Source organism: Panthera tigris, chromosome A2 (assembly GCF_018350195.1).
Source record: "Panthera tigris isolate Pti1 chromosome A2, P.tigris_Pti1_mat1.1, whole genome shotgun sequence".
In the NCBI taxonomy this organism is placed as follows: domain Eukaryota; kingdom Metazoa; phylum Chordata; class Mammalia; order Carnivora; family Felidae; genus Panthera; species Panthera tigris.
In genome coordinates, this window is record NC_056661.1 from 46,771,834 (window position 1) to 46,791,627 (window position 19,794).

The following is a 19,794-nucleotide window of genomic DNA, read 5'->3' on the forward strand; positions in this document are numbered from 1 at the left end:
CAGCTGAATGAAGGTTGTATATTCAGAGTGGCTGAGGCTCTTGTAGGCTTGGAAGTCTTCCTGATTTAATTTAAAGAGGAATGTTCTATCCCTGGAAAGTGTCTGATTTAATTTTGTATGCTGTCTTTCCACTGAAGAGAAAAGCTGGTATGTATAATATCTTGTGCTTTAAACATAAAGGATATCTGATGTCTTGGGATTTCAGTTGTGATATTTTTTAGGTGCTGGGTCAACATGTAGTAGTCTTAGACTCAGGATATCATTTTTCTTTCTTCTTGGGTCACATTACTGATTATTTTACTGTGTGACTGAAAAGACGCACTGTGATCCTCAGTCCTCCTATCCCAGTTAGGCTGTCTGATATCTGCTAAGAGATTTATTTAGTACAGTCTTTTGTGGACTTAACAGTGCTCAAAGACACCTGTTCATCTTAGAACATGTGGACATTATCATATAACAAAAAGGAACTGGCTGTACCATCTCTGCCATGTCATTCTTAAGGTAGTTAATGCAAAGAATATTCCTAGACATCCTACTGTTTCTTAACTGTCCTTTTCTACAATGCAGAAGGGGTATTCAGTGAAAACCTTTTTATTTATTTATTTAGTGAAACAGTTGATTGTTTTATGAAGTGCATTCACATACGAAGCATTGTATGATTCTTTTGGTCTCCTTGTTAAATAGATACTCACTGGCTTATAAAAGGTAAAAAGAGCTCAAGTGACACAGTTTTGAGATAGATCTGGAATGCAACTCTAACTCAGCCTGGATGTTCTGTTCCATAAAAAAGGTGAGCTATGATGAATCCTGTTTACAGACAAATCCTTTAGGACCTTGGTTTGCCACTTGATATAGTACAACTTTTCCAAGTCCTGTGACTCAGACTACTTGAGAAATTTGATATCACCTCTTGTGGTGTTCCTTAGGCATTTTTAGCTTTCTTTGGCAATTCATTGCCAAATACTTTAAGTCTATTTTACTGGTTGTTGTAATACTTTTCTGTATTATACTTCCTAGGAACACTCGTAAATTTTAGTGGTTTGAGTGAGTGTGTGTGTGTGTGTGTGTGTGTGTGCGTACGCACACATGGCAGACTTTGGACTGGGCCTTAAATTTGCCAGTGAAAATTAGCAAGATGGTTGTGAGCAGAAAGAGGAAGCAGGCTTTGAAATACATGTTAGACCGTGTTAATGATGGAGAATGAGACACTCAAGATACCAAGCCATTTTCCTTTGTCTGCAATACATTATCTCCTGGTCCTCCTTTTCCCTTAGACAGCACTGTCTTACACATGGTTTAGGTCCCATATCTGTGGAGCCTTGCCTTAACTCTTTTCCCAGGCAAAGTTAATTGCCCTTGCTCTCTTTTCATAGCACTTTGTTAAAAATTGTGTTTATTTGTGCCAATTTTATATCTTTTTATCTGTTTCTACTTACAGACTGCAGACTTCCTTATTTATATCCCCTAAACATATCTCTGTGCTTGACTCAGGAGGTGCTCCATAATTATTGACTTACTAGAGTCAAGCACTGTAGGGTATTGTTTAAGTATGTTGAGTCAGACAAGCCTACATTTGAATTCTATATCTGTTAGAGCTCTCTGCCCCCCTCAAGGTTTCAGTTTCTTCATTGGTGATTTGGGAATGAGAGTAGATGTCCCATGGGCTCATGGTGTGAGGTAAGATAAATCAGCATAGTACCTGGCATAAATGCTCCATAGTTGATAATTATCACTGTGGTTGATGTGATATTTGGGGGGGAAGGGCAGGAGCATATGCTCCAGTTAGATGGCAGATGAAATGGATCCTCCCTCACCCTCAAGTAAGCACTGAATAGGGATTCAGTTTTGGAGGAGGATGAAAGGATTTTGAGTTCCAGGATGGAGGTCTGCTGGCCACCAGGGACCAATTTCTGATTCTTGATGAAGGTTCTGTCATTGTGAGAAATTAAAATCAAACTGTCCTTTGCCATAATCCATTACAAATGTGCTAGGGTGCTTGGGGCAACTTAACTGAAAAATTTGCTGGTCTATTTGTTTTGTCTTCCTGTTGGTAAACTTGGTAGTAGTGACTAGTTTCGGCTTGGTGGAATACTAAATTTGTATTTTACTACGTATGCTTAGTATAGTATCTATTTATAATCTCTCAATTGACCATTGAGGGTTTTTTTGTTGTTCCTGTGTTTGAGCAGCCTAACGTGGACTACAAGCTTCTGTACAAGTAAAAATCTTTGCTTATTTATCAACAGATAACTGTCAAATGTGTGAAGCATTTTACTCAAGTAGAAAGTAGAATAAAGGTTTTGAAACTCAGACTTGGGTTCAGATCCCAGTTTTCCTGCTGTGTGTGTGACTTTGTGACCTTGCTCTCAAGCTTCCTTTTCTGTAAAATGAGGCCAGTAAAGTGAATGGTGTCATGTTGCTGTTAACATTATTACTATTGTTATTAATAGTGTAAGTCAGTGGAATGTGTCCTAGCTAATAACAGTGATGTATTCTTGATGCAGGAGTCACATATAACTGGAAAACATTCTTGACACTCCAACCCCTTGTGCATTTTTATTTCCCTGCCAGGCTCCCTACCTGGATGGTAGTAAGTGGGGTTGTAGACAGCTACTGAATAAATAATGATGTTAGCATTTAGAAGACACAGCAATTTGGAACTTGAGCACTGTACAATGACTCAGTATTTCATGACTGCCCATCATTTAAGAGCTGAGTTTCAGTATGAAGCGATGCTGATAACACTGAGTAGGCTGATGGAGTAGCTTTGGCATGTTTAGTGTTTCTTCAGGGACACCCAGAGAGAGCCAGAGGGTGAAAAATAGCCATTGAAAGGGAAATAAATGTATTCAGGCCATGGCATTTTCTGCAGCCATACCACAGTACTGCCAAACTAATAAATGTAGAAGCAGAGATGTCTCTACTGATACATGAATAAACAGCTGCAAGACCTGATGTATTCTAGTTTAAAAATGTTTTTAGAGATTTAGTACCTTTAATGTTTTAAAAAATAAGCAGTGTTTCTAAGTGCTTTACTTTGTTTTGGGGGTAAAAACAAAGCAATCCACGTGATGTTATTAGTGGAGGAGATAAGGATGCAAATCCACAAAGCAGGAAAATGTTACAAGTTGGAGATAAACGACTAAGAAATTAAAATCCAGGTTTTAATGTATCCTAATGATAGGTGCCAAAGTTTGCTTCCTCCAGAGTCTGACATCAGAATTGTATTTATAAACATTTTCTGCTTCCACTACTGCTGTCAAGGATGCCTGGGCTACTCTTTAAAAGATAAGAAAGAGAGTATTGCTTACCTGTTTTATGATATACCTGTGGAGCAGGGTTTTAATAGCTTTATTTATCGTCCAGTTAGAAAAGAGATCTGATAAGAGGTCATGCATATGCTGTCATCTGGCGTGATATGCTGTAATCCTTGGTTACATTTAGAGGCTTTTTCATTCTAACATTTAAAGGTTCTGAGTAGCAGTAGGAGTCATGGGTTAAATTCTAAACTAGGGGACAATTTCTGGATAACTTCTCAGTAATGTTTCTGACATTTGTTTAATTGCAGATCTAAATAGCCACTAATGGATGTTACAGTTTCAGTGAGCAGTGATGTTTTTTGTCTCGGAAGTAGAATGAGGTAGACTCAGAAAATGATATAAAATGTTCATCCCCAGTTAGATTTCTTGATAGCCCAGAAAAACCCCTGTATAACTTCTTTTAAAGAAATGGAGCTGAACGGGAAGCAGAAGTGGTTATGGATGATGTTGGACCTGGGAATTCTGAATGAGTCAGTTCAATTCCTACAGGATGTCTTGTCTCAAAGAAATTAGGGTGATAGGTGATGTAAAGCTTGCAGGGCTCCCTGTGGCCTTCCTAGTTCTGTTCTTTAACAGGTGGCAGTGGTCATGGCCTCTTCCCATACAAGATGAGATTAGGTGGTTTTCTTCACTTTGGGGACTGTGCACAGCAGTTTTAACCATCATGCTCTGGTTGGTTCATCAGGAACTAAACCTCATGGCTAAATTCCAACACAGACTAATCTTGTAATCTTGTCCTTAATTCTCTATATAGTGAGTGTTGGAGAAGGTTTCCAGACTGCTTCAAACTAATCCAAGGGTACAATAAGAAAAGACAACATGAGGGATGCAGCTGTAGGTGTTTGTTGTATTCTGAAATTTTTAGGTTAGAATAGACGGTTCCTGGGTTACCAGAAAACATGGGTGGGTTTACCAGTAACCTCCTGATGGAGGTGGGGGTTGGTACACTCCCACTCCCCTACCTTTCCACACACCAGCGTTTGGCTGAACAAAATTGACAACCTAGATCATTCAACAGATGATAGATCTCCCTTCCTCAAGGGCTCTTGTCCCCAAATCACAAGCAAATCTAGTAATTCATAGAACTTTGCTGTAGATTGCTGTGAATTTTCTAGCTGTTTTATATCATTCTAGTTGTTTAGGACATGTAGCCACCTTTTTGAATATTGTAAATTACCTTTTGGCATCAGGGTAATGCTAGACTCCTAAGATAAGCTGGGAAATGTTCCTGCCTCTTCTATTTTTCGGTAAGAGATTATGTAGAATTGGCGGTGTTTTTTATTTAAATGTTTTTTATTTAAATGTTTGGTGGAATTCACCAGTGAAACCATCCAGGCCTGAAGATTTTTTTAAAAAAGACTTAAAATCTGAATGCCTGGCTAGCTTAGTTGGTGGAGCATGAACTCTTGTTCTTGGGGTTGTGAGTTTGAGCCTCATGTTGGGGAGAGAGTTTACATTAAAAAAAAAAAAGGATTTGAAGTCACTTATTACATTTTTTTAATTGACAGAGAACTATTCAATTTTTTTCTTCCTGGGTCAGTTTTAGTAGATTGTGGCTTTCAAGAAATTGGTCCAATTCAGGGTGCCTGGGTGGCTCAGTTGATTAAGCATCCAACTTTGGCTTGGGTCATGATCTCAGGGCTCGTGAGTTCAAACCCTGCGTTGGGCTCTGTGCTGACAGCTTAGAGCCTGGAGCCTGCTACCGATTCTGTGTCTCCCTCTCTCTCTGCTCCTCCCCTGTTCACTCTCTGTGTCTCTCTCAAAAATAAATAAATATTAAAAAAATAAAAAATTTTTAAAATAAATTGGTCTCTTTCAATGGGGTTGTTGAATTTATATGCATAGAGTTTATAGTATTTCTTATTATCCCTTTAGTATTTGTAGAGTTTAGTGATATCCCTTCCTTCATTATTAATATTGCTAGTTTTTGTTTCTCCTGTTTTCTTCTGTCAGTTCGTCAGTTTTATTTATTTTTTTAGAGAATCGGCTCTTGGTTCCATTGATTTCCTTCTATCGATTTTCTGTTCATTATTATTGATTACTACTCTTACTGTTTGCTTCTGTTTCAAATTTATTTTGTTCTTTTTTCCTCCAGTTGTATCGAGATATAATTGAAATACAGCACTATGTTGTTTAAGCTACATGACTATAATGACTTGACTTATATATTGTGAAATGATTATCACAGTAAATTTAGTTAACGTCCATTGTCTATAGATACCAAAAAAAATTTTTTTTCTGTGTAACGAGAACACTTTTTTTTAATGTTTGCTTATTTTTGTTTGTTTTTAATGTTCATTTTTTTATTTTCAGAGAGAGATACAGAATGAACAGGAGAGGGATACAGAGAGAGGGAGACACAGAATCCCAAGCAGGTTTCACATTGTCAGCGCAGAGTCCAGTGTGGAGCTCGAACTCGTGACCTGAGGCAAAAGCAAGAGTCAGATGCTTAACCTACTGAGGCACCCAGGCAGGCATCCCTAATGTTTGTTTATTTTTGAGAGAGTGAGAGTGAGTGGGGGAGGAACAAAGAGAAGGGGGACAGAAGATCCCAAGAAGGCTCTCTGCTAACAGCAGAGAGCCCAATGCAGGGCTTGAACTCGGGAACTGTCAGATACTGATCTGAGCTGAAGTTGGGTGCTTAACCGACCCAGCCACCCAGGGGACCCTGTAGTGAGAACTCTTAAGATTTCTTTTTTCTTTTCCTTTTTTTTTTAAATGTTTATTTTTGAGAGTGGGTGCAAGTGGGGTAAGGGCAAAGAGAGCGTGACCGAGGATCTGAAAAAGGGGCTTTGTGCTGACAGCAGTGAGCCCTGATGTGGGGATTGAACTCAGGAACTGTGAGATGATAATCTGAGCCCAAGTCAGTGCTCAACGGACTGAGTCACCCAGGTGCCCCTTAAGATTTATTTTCTTAACAGCTTTCAAATACAGCATACAGCAGTGTTTTTTAAAATAATATTTATTTATTTATTTATTTATTTATTTATTTATTTATTTATTTATTTATGAGAGAGACAGAGACAGAGTGTGAGCAGGGGAGGGGCAAAGGGAGAGGGAGACACAGAATCAGAAGCAGGCTCGAGGCTCTGAGCTGTCAGCACAGAGCCCGAAGTGGGGCTTGAACTCACGAACTGTGAGATCATGACCCGAGCTGAAGTTGGACGCCCAACCCACTGAACCACCCAGGCTCCCCAATAATTTTATTTTTAATGTTTATTTAATTTTGAGAGAGAGTGAAAGAGAATGAGTGGGTGAGGGGCAGAGAGAGAGAGAGGATCTGAAGTGGGCTCTCCACTGACAGCCGATGCAGGGCTTGAACTCATGAACCCTGAAATCGTGACCTGAGCCAAAGTTGGATGCTTAACTAAGCCACCAAGGCACCCAGCAGTGTTAATTATAATGATAATGTTGCACATATTTATTCTTTTTCTAATTTCTTAAGTTGTTAATTTGAGAATTTTCTAATACAAATATTTGAGTGTCTAAGTTTCCTTCTAAGCGGTACTTTAGCTACGTCTCACAAATTTTGATGTTTTTCATTTAGTTTAAAATATTTCCTAATCTTCCTTAAGACTTCCTTTTCTAACCCATAGGTTACATATAATAAAATATTTGGTTATTCCCAGATATTGTATTAATTATTTCTAGTTTAATTCCATTATAGTCAGAGAACATACTTTGTTTGACTTGAATTTCTTAAGCTTTGTTTTATGGTCTGGATATGGTTTGTCTTGAATGAATATTCCATGTTCATTTGAAGAAAATGTGTATTCTGCTTTTTTGAGTGGAGTGTTCTATAAATTTCTATAAATGTCAATTAGATTCACTTGATTGCTACTGATGATAAATTTTATATCTTTGCTGGTTTTCTTGCTCTTTGTTCTGTCAACATGAGAGGAATGCTGAAGTCTCTATAATTGTGGGTTTATTTCTCCTTTCATTGCCATCAGTTTTAATTTTATTATTTCATTTCATTTTTAGAGAGAGAGATAGAGTGCACAAGTGGAGGAGAGGAGGTGGTGGTGGGGAGAATCCCATGCAGGCTCCATGCTGTCAGTACCAAGCCTGATGTGGAGCTTGATCTCACAACTGAGATCATGAGCTGAGCTAAAATCAAGAGTTGGACATTTAGCTGACTGAGCCACGCAGGCGCACTGAGGAAATAGATTTTAAATAAATTCTTTGTGTTCAAGTCTACTTTGATATTAGTATAGCTACTCCAACTTTCTTTTGGTTAGTGGCTGCCTGGTGTTACTCTTTCCATCCTTTGACTTTTTTTTTTTTTAAACCACTTTATTGAGGAATGATTGACATGCACAAAGCTATACATATTTAATGTACCCAACTTGGTGAGTTTAAGATGGAGCTGTTTTGGTTTTTAATTTACATTTACATCTGTCATTTAATTATTTGTTTTCTGTTTCTCTCCTTTGCTTTGTTCCTTTGTTTCTTCTTTACTGCTTTCTTTTCAGGTGGACTATTTTTCACTAATTTATTGCGGTTTTGACTATTCTCTTTGTATGGCTTCATTAATGCTTGTTTTAGGGATTACAGTATGTATACTTTACCTAGTTTACTTAGAAACCTTCTACCATATAGGTCCCTTTATCTTTCCTCTATGGTATGGTTGTCATATTATATCTACACACATTGAAAACATTACCAGAGAAGCTTGTAATTTTTGTTTTCAACCATCAGCAATTTTAAGTATTCAAGAGGAAGACAACATTTGTTGATATTTATCCAGATGTTACTATTTCTGTTGCTTTTTGATTTGCACCTGTTTTTGATTCACATTTTCCTGATGATTAGTGATGTTGAGCTCCTTTTCATGTGCTTGATGGCCGTCTGTATGTTTTCTTTGGAAAATATCTTTTCAGGTCTTTTGGCATTTTTTATTTAAAAAAATTTTTTTTAATGTTTATTTATTTTTGATAGAGAGAACACAAGATGGGGAGGAGAAGAGAGAGAGGGAGACACAGAATCCGAAGCAGGCTCCAGGCTCTGAGCTGTCAGCACAGAGCCTGACACAGGCTGGAACTCACAGACCATGAGATCATGACCTCAGCTGAAGTCAGTTGCCTAACCGACTCAGCCACTCAGGTGTCCCTCTTCTGGCATTTTTTTAAACCAGATTGTTATTGAGTTGTAGAAGTTCTTTATATTTTGGATATCAGCCCTTCATTAGATATATGATTTGTAAATATTTTCTTCCATTTAGTAAGTTGTCTTTTCATTTTGATGCAGAAGCTTTTTAGTTTGATATACTCAGAATTATTTATTTTTGCTTTGGTGTCAGGATTCAAAAAATCATTCTGAAGACCTTTGTCAAGGAGCTTAGCGCCTGTTTTCTTCTAGGAACTTTATGGTTTTGGGTCTTATGTTCAAGCCTTTATTTTGAGTTAAGTTTTGTGTGTGGTGTAAGATAGTGGCAGTTTTCCCAACACCATTAATTGAAGACACTGTCCTTTCCCCATTGTAAATTCTAGGCTCCTTTGTCACAGATTAATTGGCCACATATTCATGGGTTTATTTCTGGGCTCACTATTCTGTTTCATTGATCAATGAGTCCTTTTTTTTTTTTTTTAATGCCAATACCATACTGATTGACTACTATAGTTTTGTAATAGAATTTGAAATCCAGAAGTGTGAGGCCTTCTTCTTTCACAAGATTGCTGTGACTATTTGGGGTCTTTTGTGGTTTCATTCTCTTTCTGTTATTCTGGGATTTCAGTGACATGAATGTTAGACCTTGCCCTACAGATCCTTGAGGCTTGGCTCTTCCTTTTTCCTATCTTTTTCTCTTTTTTTTTTTTTTTTTTTTTTCTGGTTGGATAATTTCTGTTGCTTTATCTTCAAGGTCATAGAATTTTTCTTCTGTCATTTCCATTTTTCTATTGAGGCCATCCAGTTAGGTTTTTTTTTTTTGTTTTTTTGTTTTTTTTTTGGTTATTGTATTTTTCAATTCTAAGATTTTCATTTGGTTCTATTTTACAACTTATTTGCCTGCTGAAATTTTATGTTACATTCATTTAATCCTTCTTGGAACATGGTTATGATAGCTAGTCTCTGATATTTACAACATTGGGGTCATCTTGATACTGGCATCTGTTCAGTGACTTTTTCCCTTGTTAGTTGAGTTTTCTTGATTCTTCAGATTTTCAGTTACTCTGGACACTTTGAATATTATGAGTCTCTGGTTTTGTTTACATCCTATAGAGGATGATTTGTGGTTTTGTTTTAGTGTGCATTTGACCCAGTTAGGTTCAGGCCACAAGATCCAACCAGCCTTCTTCTGTGGGCTGTGGTTCTAAAGTCAGTCCAGTTTTCAAAGCCTCAGTAGTACTGTTTGGCTATATACTGTGCAAGCTGTTATTCAGAAACCTGGCTAGTGGTTCTACCTCCTAGTTTAGTTTTCAAGACCTTTGATATGTTATTTAGGGTCAGATCCACATGTTACAGTTTAGGGATGAGCCCAGGAGTTCATGTATAACTTTATGGGGTCTGTTTGTCTAGAACTTTCCTTTGCAAATTTTACCAATACTATGGCTCACAGCCCTGGCCCCACTTTCCTGATCCTCTGTCTGGAAAGCTGGGCTTCATTATCCCTCCTTTGCTATGTCCTTCCCTCAACTGAATCTATCTCGGGGGCCAAGAGAATAGACAAAAAGAAATAATAATAATAACAGGGTTTCCTCTCTGTATTTTCTCCACACTACCAAGCACTTTTGGAACAGGGTTCTTATGGTTAAAGAGGATCCTTTTCTTTCTAAGGAATGCCTGCCTGGCAGACTTGGTTTTGTCTGGAGGCTATGGCATGAGAGAGAGAGGAAAAAACCCAGGAGACTTTTCCCACTCTCTGTCCTTTCTTCCTCTTGGCTGCCCCCCCCCCCCGCCCCCGAAACACACACACACACACACACACACACACACACACACACACTCCCCTACCTCAGACTCAAAAGAGAAGGTGCTTCTCTTGGAACCTTTTCTGTTCATGCTTGGTATATGTTTGTTAGCATTTGGGCTACCTTTGATTACAGGGTAGGAGATGGGAGGAAAGAAAACGACTAGGAAATAGCACCAGATTTTTTGTGCTTTAAGTTCTGATATCCTTTTCTAATCTGTCTGCTGCCACTTATACCCTGAGCAGCCCTCAGGTGCTGCATACATTCTGTCCAGGGATTTTAGTTACCTTCAGTGGAAGGGATAGGGTGGAGTGTACTTATCCAATCCCTTTTTTTTTTTTTTGGAGAGAAAGTGTGCAGGTGGAGGAGAGGGGCGGAGGGAAGGAGGGGGAGAGAGAGATAGAGACAAGGGGGGCGGGGAGAGAATTCCAAGCAAGCTCCACGCTCAGTGTGGAGCTGGATGCAGGGCTTGATCCTACAACTTTTGGACCATGACTTGAGCCAAAATCAAGAGTCAGACACTCAACCGACTGAGCCACCCAGGTGCCCCCTTACTTAATCTTAACCAGAACCCTGTGCATTACTTTTTAACATTGCATTTAATGGACTCTGTGTAATGATGATGCTACCAAATGTTAAAACCTTTTCCATAGCTGTTTCTGAGGCAGGCATTGTTGTAAATGCTGTATGTGTTTTAATTAATTTAATTTTTAAAAATTGATTTGATTTTTAAACAATTCTATGAGATAGAGACTATTATCTCCACTTTACATTTGGGGAAAGTGAGGCATTGCAAAGTTAAGGAACATGCAGGGAGGACATATAGCTAGGCAAGTGGTAAGACCAGAGTTATAACCCAGTCAGTATAACTGTCTCCAGAGTCTCCATCATAACCACCAGACTAATACTACCTCTGTTTCACTGTGTTGTAAATTACCTGAGAAAATGAACAGGATCTCTTCTAGTAACTCCACACCCACTGGGATTCTTTAAACTGTGCTGAAATGATTGTCAGCTATTTAACTTTCCTAAGATGGGCTTTATTAATTACATTAAAATTTTTATTTTTCTCCTGATTCTGGCTTACTTTAATAGATTTTGATGAAGACGAGGCTTGTTACTTGTTTTAAAAAGTATGAAATTCACTATACAGTTTATTTGCAGGTTAAAACTTTGTTATGTATGATGTACCCTTTCCATAAAGCAGTTTTCCTTATGACTAGAGGACTTCTGTTACATATATAACTTACTGATTTATAGCATTTGGGTGGTTCTAGGAATCCTCCTTTTGATTTAGTAATAGCAGCCTATTTTGAGATTTGAAGGAAACTTTTTGTAATTTCTTTTTGAACAGCTATACATGGACACACAGAAGGGCACATGCAGCAGAAAATAGAGGTCTTCTTCTCATTCTATTTCTTAAATACCCATTTTTTTCCCCAGAAAGAGGGAAAGAAACTTTTAAATATAGAAAATCACTTTCTTTATGAAAAGTATTCAAGTTAGAAAAGTAAAAATAAAAAAAAGTAGTTGAAACGTCTAGAGACCAACAAGTAGAATATATCAAGGCCTGAAAATGTGACTGTATGCTAATTTTCCCTACTCATGCTTTTGACTTTAGAACCTGCTTTAGCCCATGTGAAGATTAGTAGTCTTTTTATATAAAGACACAGGTGTTATTAAAGATTTATGGTGGACCCTTGATGTTTGTGGGAAATAAATCCAGACATATTAGTGACTTGACAAGTTAGCAGAAACTATATTTGCTAAAGGTCTCCAGCACTGATTTCTTTTGGGGTCCATTTTCACATTATTACTGTGTCGTGATAATTTCTGAGTATCTGAGTGAAAATAAACCGTGGTATATGGTCTTTCAGGGTTTGACTAGGGATGTTCATTAGCAAATCGTTTTACAGACAAGCAAGTTGAGTTTTTCTTCAGTAGTTCTTTGGATATAGATTTATAAAACCTTTATTAAAGTACTTTTAATGAAAGGTGTAGTGAATGTAGGAAATAGTCATTACAGACCTTTTGAAATGAATTTTCTTCAAGAATGGAGGTTAGCAGAGATGAGAGTTTTCAGGCTCCTAATTGAAATTGTGGGTTTGAGAACATTTTAATCCTCAAGAGTTATCTTTATAAAGGAGATTGCTGCAGAGTAGCTCTACTGGTATTAGCAGGCAGTAAGGATTAATTAGTTGTTTAAAATGAGTTGAATTGGAATGACAGTCAGGCATTTAATTAGTAGTAACAGAGTTCCCTATGCCATTATGCTTTTAAAAAGTTCTTATTTGGAGAATTTTCATCTGTTAAATTTAGTTTTCATAGCCTAATATCAAAGAAAACATAATGTCTTTCGCTGAGTTTTAATGTTACCACCCAAAAAGAGCTATTTTAAAATCCATTTTTCTCCTCTTTGGGGTGTTCTATGTATCCTACTACGTAAAACCTACCAACAGTTCACTTGAAAAGTAAGCTAGCCACCTCCAGTCCCCACAAGGCAAACCTGATTGCTTGCCAAATTAACATAATTTAACAACATTAATAACAAAACAAAACAAAAGTACACTGGCAATTTTAACACTAAAACCCAGAGACTTGCTTTCCTAGACCCTTAGATTCAGGAGTGGTCTTCAGCTGAGAAGTATGTCAAGAGTGTCTCTGCTGGCAGGCAATGCTTGAGTGGTTTGTGAGGACGAGGACAGCAGTTAAGAGTTAAATATTGTATCTTAAGGGTTGGAGTGGGTCTTTTTGCCTCAGATGAAAGGAATGCACTTGTTATTAAAGGCCTGCTCTTTGGGAGCGGGAACTCCTATCTACAGTAGCTTTGGGAACTCAGGAAAGAAGAAAAGCAAAAGGAAGGGAGTGGTAAACACTTGAAGTAATGAAGAAGTGAACTAGCTATAGGTATTTAAGTGGCAGTAAGGAGAGAGGTAGAACCTTTGCATTCTGAGTAAGAGGGTTGTTCAAAGTTGTATGTATCTATATATAATCTAAAGTGATATAGCTGGGACTGGAATTTAGATTTCCTTACTGATACTCAAGTAGCACAGTAGTTAGGTTATCTGCAGAAGCTGCCGATTTAAAATGATCTTTAGATGTTTAAATGTCACTGTTTCAGAGAGGCCTTTCTAGATACCCAGTCACCTCATACTGTCTCCTTTGTTTTAAATGGTCTATATTCATTGTGTGGTATTTTTTAGGTTTCCTAGTTTCTTTTCCTTCCTTCTGTTGTTTGAATAAGTGAGTAAATAAACAAATGAGTAAAAACACAGGCAAAGTAGCTTTGTGGGTTTATAGGACAATAGAGGAAAGGTGAACAGTATAGGTGTTTGTGAGTCAGTACAACACACAGTCATTGTCTTTGTATGCTGTTGATGATTGGATCATGTGTGAAATAGGCTTTTATTTTTATTTTAATTTTTTTTAATGTTTATTTTTTGACAGAGAGAGAGAGAGAGAGAGAGAGAGAGAGAGAGAGATCAAGACAGAGTGTGGGCAAGGAAGGGGCAGAGAGAGAGATGGAGACACAGAATCTGAAGCAGGCTCCAGGCTCTGAGCTGTCAGCCCAGACAGAGCCCAACACAGGGCTCGAACTCACAGACTGCGAGATCATGACCTGAGCCGAAGTCGGATGCTTAACTGACTAAGCCACCCAAGTGCCCCTATTTTTATTTTATTTTGAAAGTTTTATTTATTTAAGTAATCTCTCCACCCTACGTGGGACTCAAGCTTGTTGCTTAACTATATTTTAAGAAGCTTGTGAATAAAACACAACATCATAAACATTAGAGGTAGAACTGAATTTGGACCTACTCTTGCAATTCCCTCTTCTTCTAGATAAGATAGCTTCATTCCAAAGGTAAAATGACTTGCATGTAGTTAGTAAGTAGCATAACTGGTAATAAGATTCCCTGGCTTAGAGGATAGTCTTCTTTTTACTATTTTATTTTGCCTCAATCTATTTTGTTCAACCAAATTCCAGGAATATTGCCTTGAGACTTTGGCTTATGGATGACTACAGTTGCATCCATCATCACAGAATCAGTGAGTGCTACTTGTATCCTTCTTATTAAGTGCTAAGAACAGTGCTTGGTGTTATTTAAGTGTTAAATTTAAGTAAATAGAATGATACACTGTTAAGTAGTATATTTTTTAAGCATTGATTTGCTTCCTAAATTGCCAGTCTTATTTTAGTGGCATAGAAATAAGTATTCCCAGTTATCTAGAAAACAGTTGCTGAGTAGTTTATTCATTAAGCACAAGCTTTGAAAAGTGAGGAGTAAGATTTGACACTTGGAAAGAAGTAGAAAATGCTTCCAAATCTATAAAGTAGTTATACCACAAAATCCATGCATCACAGTTATTATTTATTACTTATTTAAACATTTATTAAACATATTTCTGTGTTCAAGACATTTGGGATTAAAAACTTAAAAGACTTTGGACTTCAAGCTGTATTACAAAGCTGTAATCATCAAGACAGTATGGTACTGGCACAAAAACAGACACTGAGATGAATTGAACAGAATAGAGAACCCAGAAATGGACCTACAAACGTATGGCCAGCTAATCTTTGACAAAGCAGAAAAGAATATTCAATGGAATAAAGACAGTCTCTTCAGCAAGTGGTGCTGGGAAAACTGGACAGCGACATGCAGAAAAATGAACCTGGACCACTTTCTTACACCATACACAAAAATAAACTCACATTGGATGAAAGACCTCAATGTAAGACAGGAAGCCATCAAAATCTTTGAGGAGAAAGCAGGCAAAATCCTCATTGAGTTCAGCTGCAGCAGCTTCTTCCTCATCAGGTCTCCAGAGGCAAGGGAAACAAAAGCAAAGATGAACTATTGGGACCTCATCAAAATAAAAAAGCTTCTGCACAACAAAGGAAACAGTCAGCAAAACTAAAAGGCAACCGCTGGAATAGGAGGAGATATTTACAAGTGCCATATCAGATAAAGGGTTAGTATCCAAAATCTATAAAGAGCTTATTCAACTCAACACCCAAAAAACAATCCAGTGAAGAAATGGGGGACACTTCTCTCAAGAAGACATCCAGATGGCTAACAGACACATGAAAAAGTGCTCAACATCACTCATCATCAGGGAAATACAAATGAAAACCTCAATGAGGTACCACCTCACACCTATCAGAATGGCTAACATTAACAAGTCAGGCAACAACAGATGTTGGCGAGGATGCAGAGAATTTCTTTTGCACTGCTGGTGGGAATGCACACTGGTCCAGCCACTCTGGAAAAACAGTATGGAGGTTCCTCAAAACGTTAAAAATAGAACTAACCTGTGACCCAGCAATTGCATGACTAGGTATTTATCCAAGGGATACAGGTGTGCTGTTTGGAAGGGACACATGCACCCCAATGTTGATAGCAGCGCTCTCGGCGATAGCCCAAGTATGGAAAGAGCCCAAATGTCCATTGATGGATGAATGGATAAAGAAGATGTGGTGTGTGTGTGTGTGTGTGTGTGTGTGTATACACATGTACATACAATGGAGTATTAACTCAGCAATCAAAAACAAGGGAATCTTGCCATTTGCAACTACAGAGATGGAACTAGAGGGTATCATGCTAAGGGAAATTAGTCAGAGAAAGACAAATATCATATGACTTCACTCATTTGAGGACTTTAAGATACAAAACAGATGAACTTAAGGGAAGGGAAGCAAAAATAATATAAAAACGGGGACAACATATAAGAGACTCCTAAATATGGAGAACAAACAGAGGGTTACTGGAGGGGTTGTGGGAGGGGGGATGAGCTAAATGGGTAAGGGGCATTAAGGAATCCACTGCTGAAATCATTGTTGCACTATATGCTAACTAACTTGGATGTAAATTTAAAAAATAAAAGAAAAAATTCAAAAGACTTGGGGCACCTGGGTGGCTCAGTCGGTTAAGTGTCCAATTTCAGCTCAGGTCATGATGTCATGGTTCGTGGGTTTGAGCCCTGCATTGGACTCTGTGCTGACAGCTCAGAGCTTAGAGCTTGCTTACTTCAGGTGCTGTTTCTCTCTCTCTGCTCCTTCCCAACTCGAGCTCTGTCTCTAGCTCTCAAAAATAAACATTTAAAAAAAAATTAAAAAGACTTGATGACCTAATTTGCAGCCGTTGCAGGTTAGCAACTGAATTTGAAAAAAGTTATTGTTAGCTTCTGCCACCATTGAGAAGTATTGGTGAGGAAAGAGCTGAAGAAACGTCCAAGAAAGTTTAGGGGCACCACCCCAGTATACTGCAGACCACCCCCTCCATCATTTTATCTTGAAGTGGGTGCTATAATTGATGTTCATAATCATTAAATTTTATTGCCAGAAGGGCCCTTACAGGTTATCTAACTTAGTTGTCTTGTTTTACATTTGGAAAGTGACCTTCAAATACCAAGAACACATTAAATCATGTTCCATATATTGTATGTGAGAAGTTAGCCAACTATGTGTGCATTTTAGAAAGCTTTCTATGCAAGCTAGTTTAAAAGTTTTGGTATTTAAAAAGTTTAGCTACCATTTCTGGCTGCTTCATTATATAGCACATCTTTTTCCTAATGATACCAAACAAATGAGGCATTATCTCACATAGATCTCACTTCAGACATTAATTAAAGGTTATTATAATACATATAATTACAGTGGAAATCTTTAAGAAAAACAGAATCACCCACTATTGCTATGTGACCTTGGGATTTATTTCCTTTTCTATAAAATGATACTGGTAATTGCCTCTTAACAGCAATGAGTTTTAAAGTTGTGGTAAAATACTCAAAACAGAAAATTTACCATCGTAACCCTTCTTAAGTGTACAGTTAGCTCAGTAGGTATTAAGTACATTCACCTTGTTGTGTAACCGTCACCAGCATCCATCTATAGAACTTTTTTTTTATCTTTCCAAACTGAAATTCCATACTCACTAAGCAATAACTCTCTATTTCCTCCTCCCTAGCCTTTGGCAAACACCATTCTACTTTCTGTCTTTGCGAATTTAACTATTCTAGGTTCCTAAGTAGAGTCATATAATATTTGTCTTTTTGTATCTAGCTTATTTCACAGTATAATATCTTCAATGTCATCTGTGTTTTAACAGGAATAAGGTTTTTAAGGCAGAGTAACATTACATTGTAGGAATAGACCACATTTTGTTTATTCATTCATTTGCCAGTGGCACTTGGGTTTCTTCCATCTTTTGGCTCTTATGGATAATACTGCTGTGAACGTGGGTATACAGATACAATTTTGAGTCTCTACTTTCAGTGCTTTTTGGTATATAACCAGAAGTGGAATTCCTGGATCATGTGGTAATTCTATTTCAAAAATTTTCAGGAATTATTATACTGGTTTTCATAGTAGCTGTACCATGTTATGTTCCTGCAACAGCGCACCAGGATATGGCTCCATATGCTCACTGCAGTTTGTTGTTTTGTTTTTTGATAATAGCCATCTTAATGGGTTTGGGGTGGTATCTTCATGGTTTTGATTTGTATTTCCCTAATAATTAGTGATGTTGAGCATCTTTTCTGTCCTTATTAGCTATTTGTGTATTTCCTTTGGAGAAATGTCTTTTCAAGTTCTTTGCCCATTAAAACAAATTTTTGGTTAAGATTTTTTAAGAGCAATTTTAGGTTTACAACATAATTGAGGAGGGGACGGTATAGAGATTTCCTGTATACCTCTTGCCCCTACACTTACAGCTTTACCTGTTATCAACATCCCACACCAGAGTGGTACATTTATTACAATTGATGCATTTACACTGGCACATCATGATCACCCAAGGTCCGTAGCTTTACATTATTTTTCACTCTTTGCGTTGTACATTCTGTAGGTTTGGACAAATGTGTAATGACATGTATCCATCATTATGGTATCATGCAGAGTATTTTTACTGTCTGAAAATCCTCTGTGCTCTGCCTATTCATTTCTTCCCCACCCCCCAACTCCTGTTAACCACTGATCTTACTGTTTCCATAGTTGTGCCTTTTTCAGAATATTTTTGGAGTCATATTTTTAGTCATTTTGTTGGAATCATATAGAGTATGCAGTCCTCCCAGATAGAGTCTTTCATTTAGATATGTTTTTAATATTCCTCCATGTCTTTTTGTGGCTTGTTAGCTCGTTTATTTTTAGTTTTGAATAATACTCCATTTCTTGGATATGCCACAGTCTATTTATATACTTAACTGGAGGACATCTTGGTTGCCTCCAGTTTTTAGCAGTTATGCGTAAAGATGCTGTACGCATTAATGTGCAGATTTTTGTGTGGACTTCAGTTTTAAACTTCTTTGGATAAATACGAAGGAGAATGATTGCTGGATTGGAGAGTATATTGAGAGTATATTTGGTTTTGTAAGAAACTACCCACCGTGGCTGTACCATTTTGCATTCCTTCTTGCTTCCACCGTGGCTGTACCATTTTGCATTCCTACCAGTAATGAATGAGAGTTCCTTTTGCTCCACATCCTTAGCACCATTTGGTGTTGTCAGTGTACAGATTTTGGCCACTCATTGATAAGCGTATAGTGGTATCTCATTGTTTTAGTTTGCATTTCGCTGATGACGTATGATTGCAGCATCTTTTTGTATGCTTATATGTCATCTTTGTATCTTCTTTGGTGATGTATCTGTTAGGGTCAGTGGCTCATTTTTAAAATATTTTTTTAATGTTTATTTATGTATTTTTGGGGGGGGGGCAGAGAGAAGAAAGGAGAGAGAATCCCAAGCAGGTTCCGCAGTATCAGCACAGAGACTGACGTGGGGCTTGAACTCACAAACCATGAGATCATGGCTGAAATCAAGAGTGGGATGTTGATACACCCACGTGCCCCATGTGGCTCATTTTTCATTGGATTGTTTCTTTTCATATTGTTGAGGTTTTAGAAAAGTTCTTTGTATATTTTAAATAACAGTCCTTTATTGGATGTATCTGTTACAAATATTTTCTCCTGCTCTCTGCCTGTTTACTAACTCTAATTCTAACTCTTGTTCACAGGACAGATTTTAATTTTAATGAAGTCCAGCTTATTGTTGCTATCATGGATAGTGCCTTTGGTGTTGCCTTTGTTCCTTTTTAAATCAGTTTATATTTTTGTTGTTGCATCAAGACTAGTTTTGATGTATGTAGTTTTGATGTCATGACTTGACTTAATCATATTAGTCATATGTGAAACTTCTGAGAATTATGTCTAATATAAATGAAAGTAGTGATTGTGGTTAACATTTTTTCTTTCATTTTTTAAATTATCATTTAGTTAAAAATTTTTTTAAGTTTATTTTTGAGAGAGAGAGAGACAGAGACAGAGACAGCATGCGAGCAAGGGAGGAGCAGAGAGAGAGGGAGACACAGAATCTGAAGCAGGCTTCAGGCTCTGAGCTGTCAGCACAGAGTTGATGTGGGGCTCGAACTCACAAACCGTGGGATCATGCCCTGAGCAGAAGATGCTTAACCAACTGAGCCACCCAAGTGCCTCAACATCTTTTTTTTCTGAAATCAGCCTAAATTCCACTGAACGGGATGGGGGAGTGAGGTATAACTTTGGAGTTATGT

The 19,794-nt window shown here is 37.6% G+C and overlaps 1 protein-coding gene across 2 annotated transcripts in view; it reads left to right on the forward strand.

Annotated features, from left to right (window-relative positions):
* Positions 1-19,794, forward strand: part of ARL8B (ADP ribosylation factor like GTPase 8B) — a 48,455-nt gene that overhangs the window by 12,037 nt on the left and 16,624 nt on the right. The window contains exon 1 of one of the 2 annotated variants that reach the window (XM_042979445.1): positions 13,988-14,278. The exons of the other annotated variant lie outside the window; for it this stretch is intronic. Coding sequence (XP_042835379.1) covers positions 14,246-14,278 — 33 coding nt within the window. The 5' untranslated portion in view covers positions 13,988-14,245. Of the gene's footprint in view, positions 1-13,987; positions 14,279-19,794 lie in introns of those variants that run through there. 2 annotated transcript variants of the gene reach the window in all.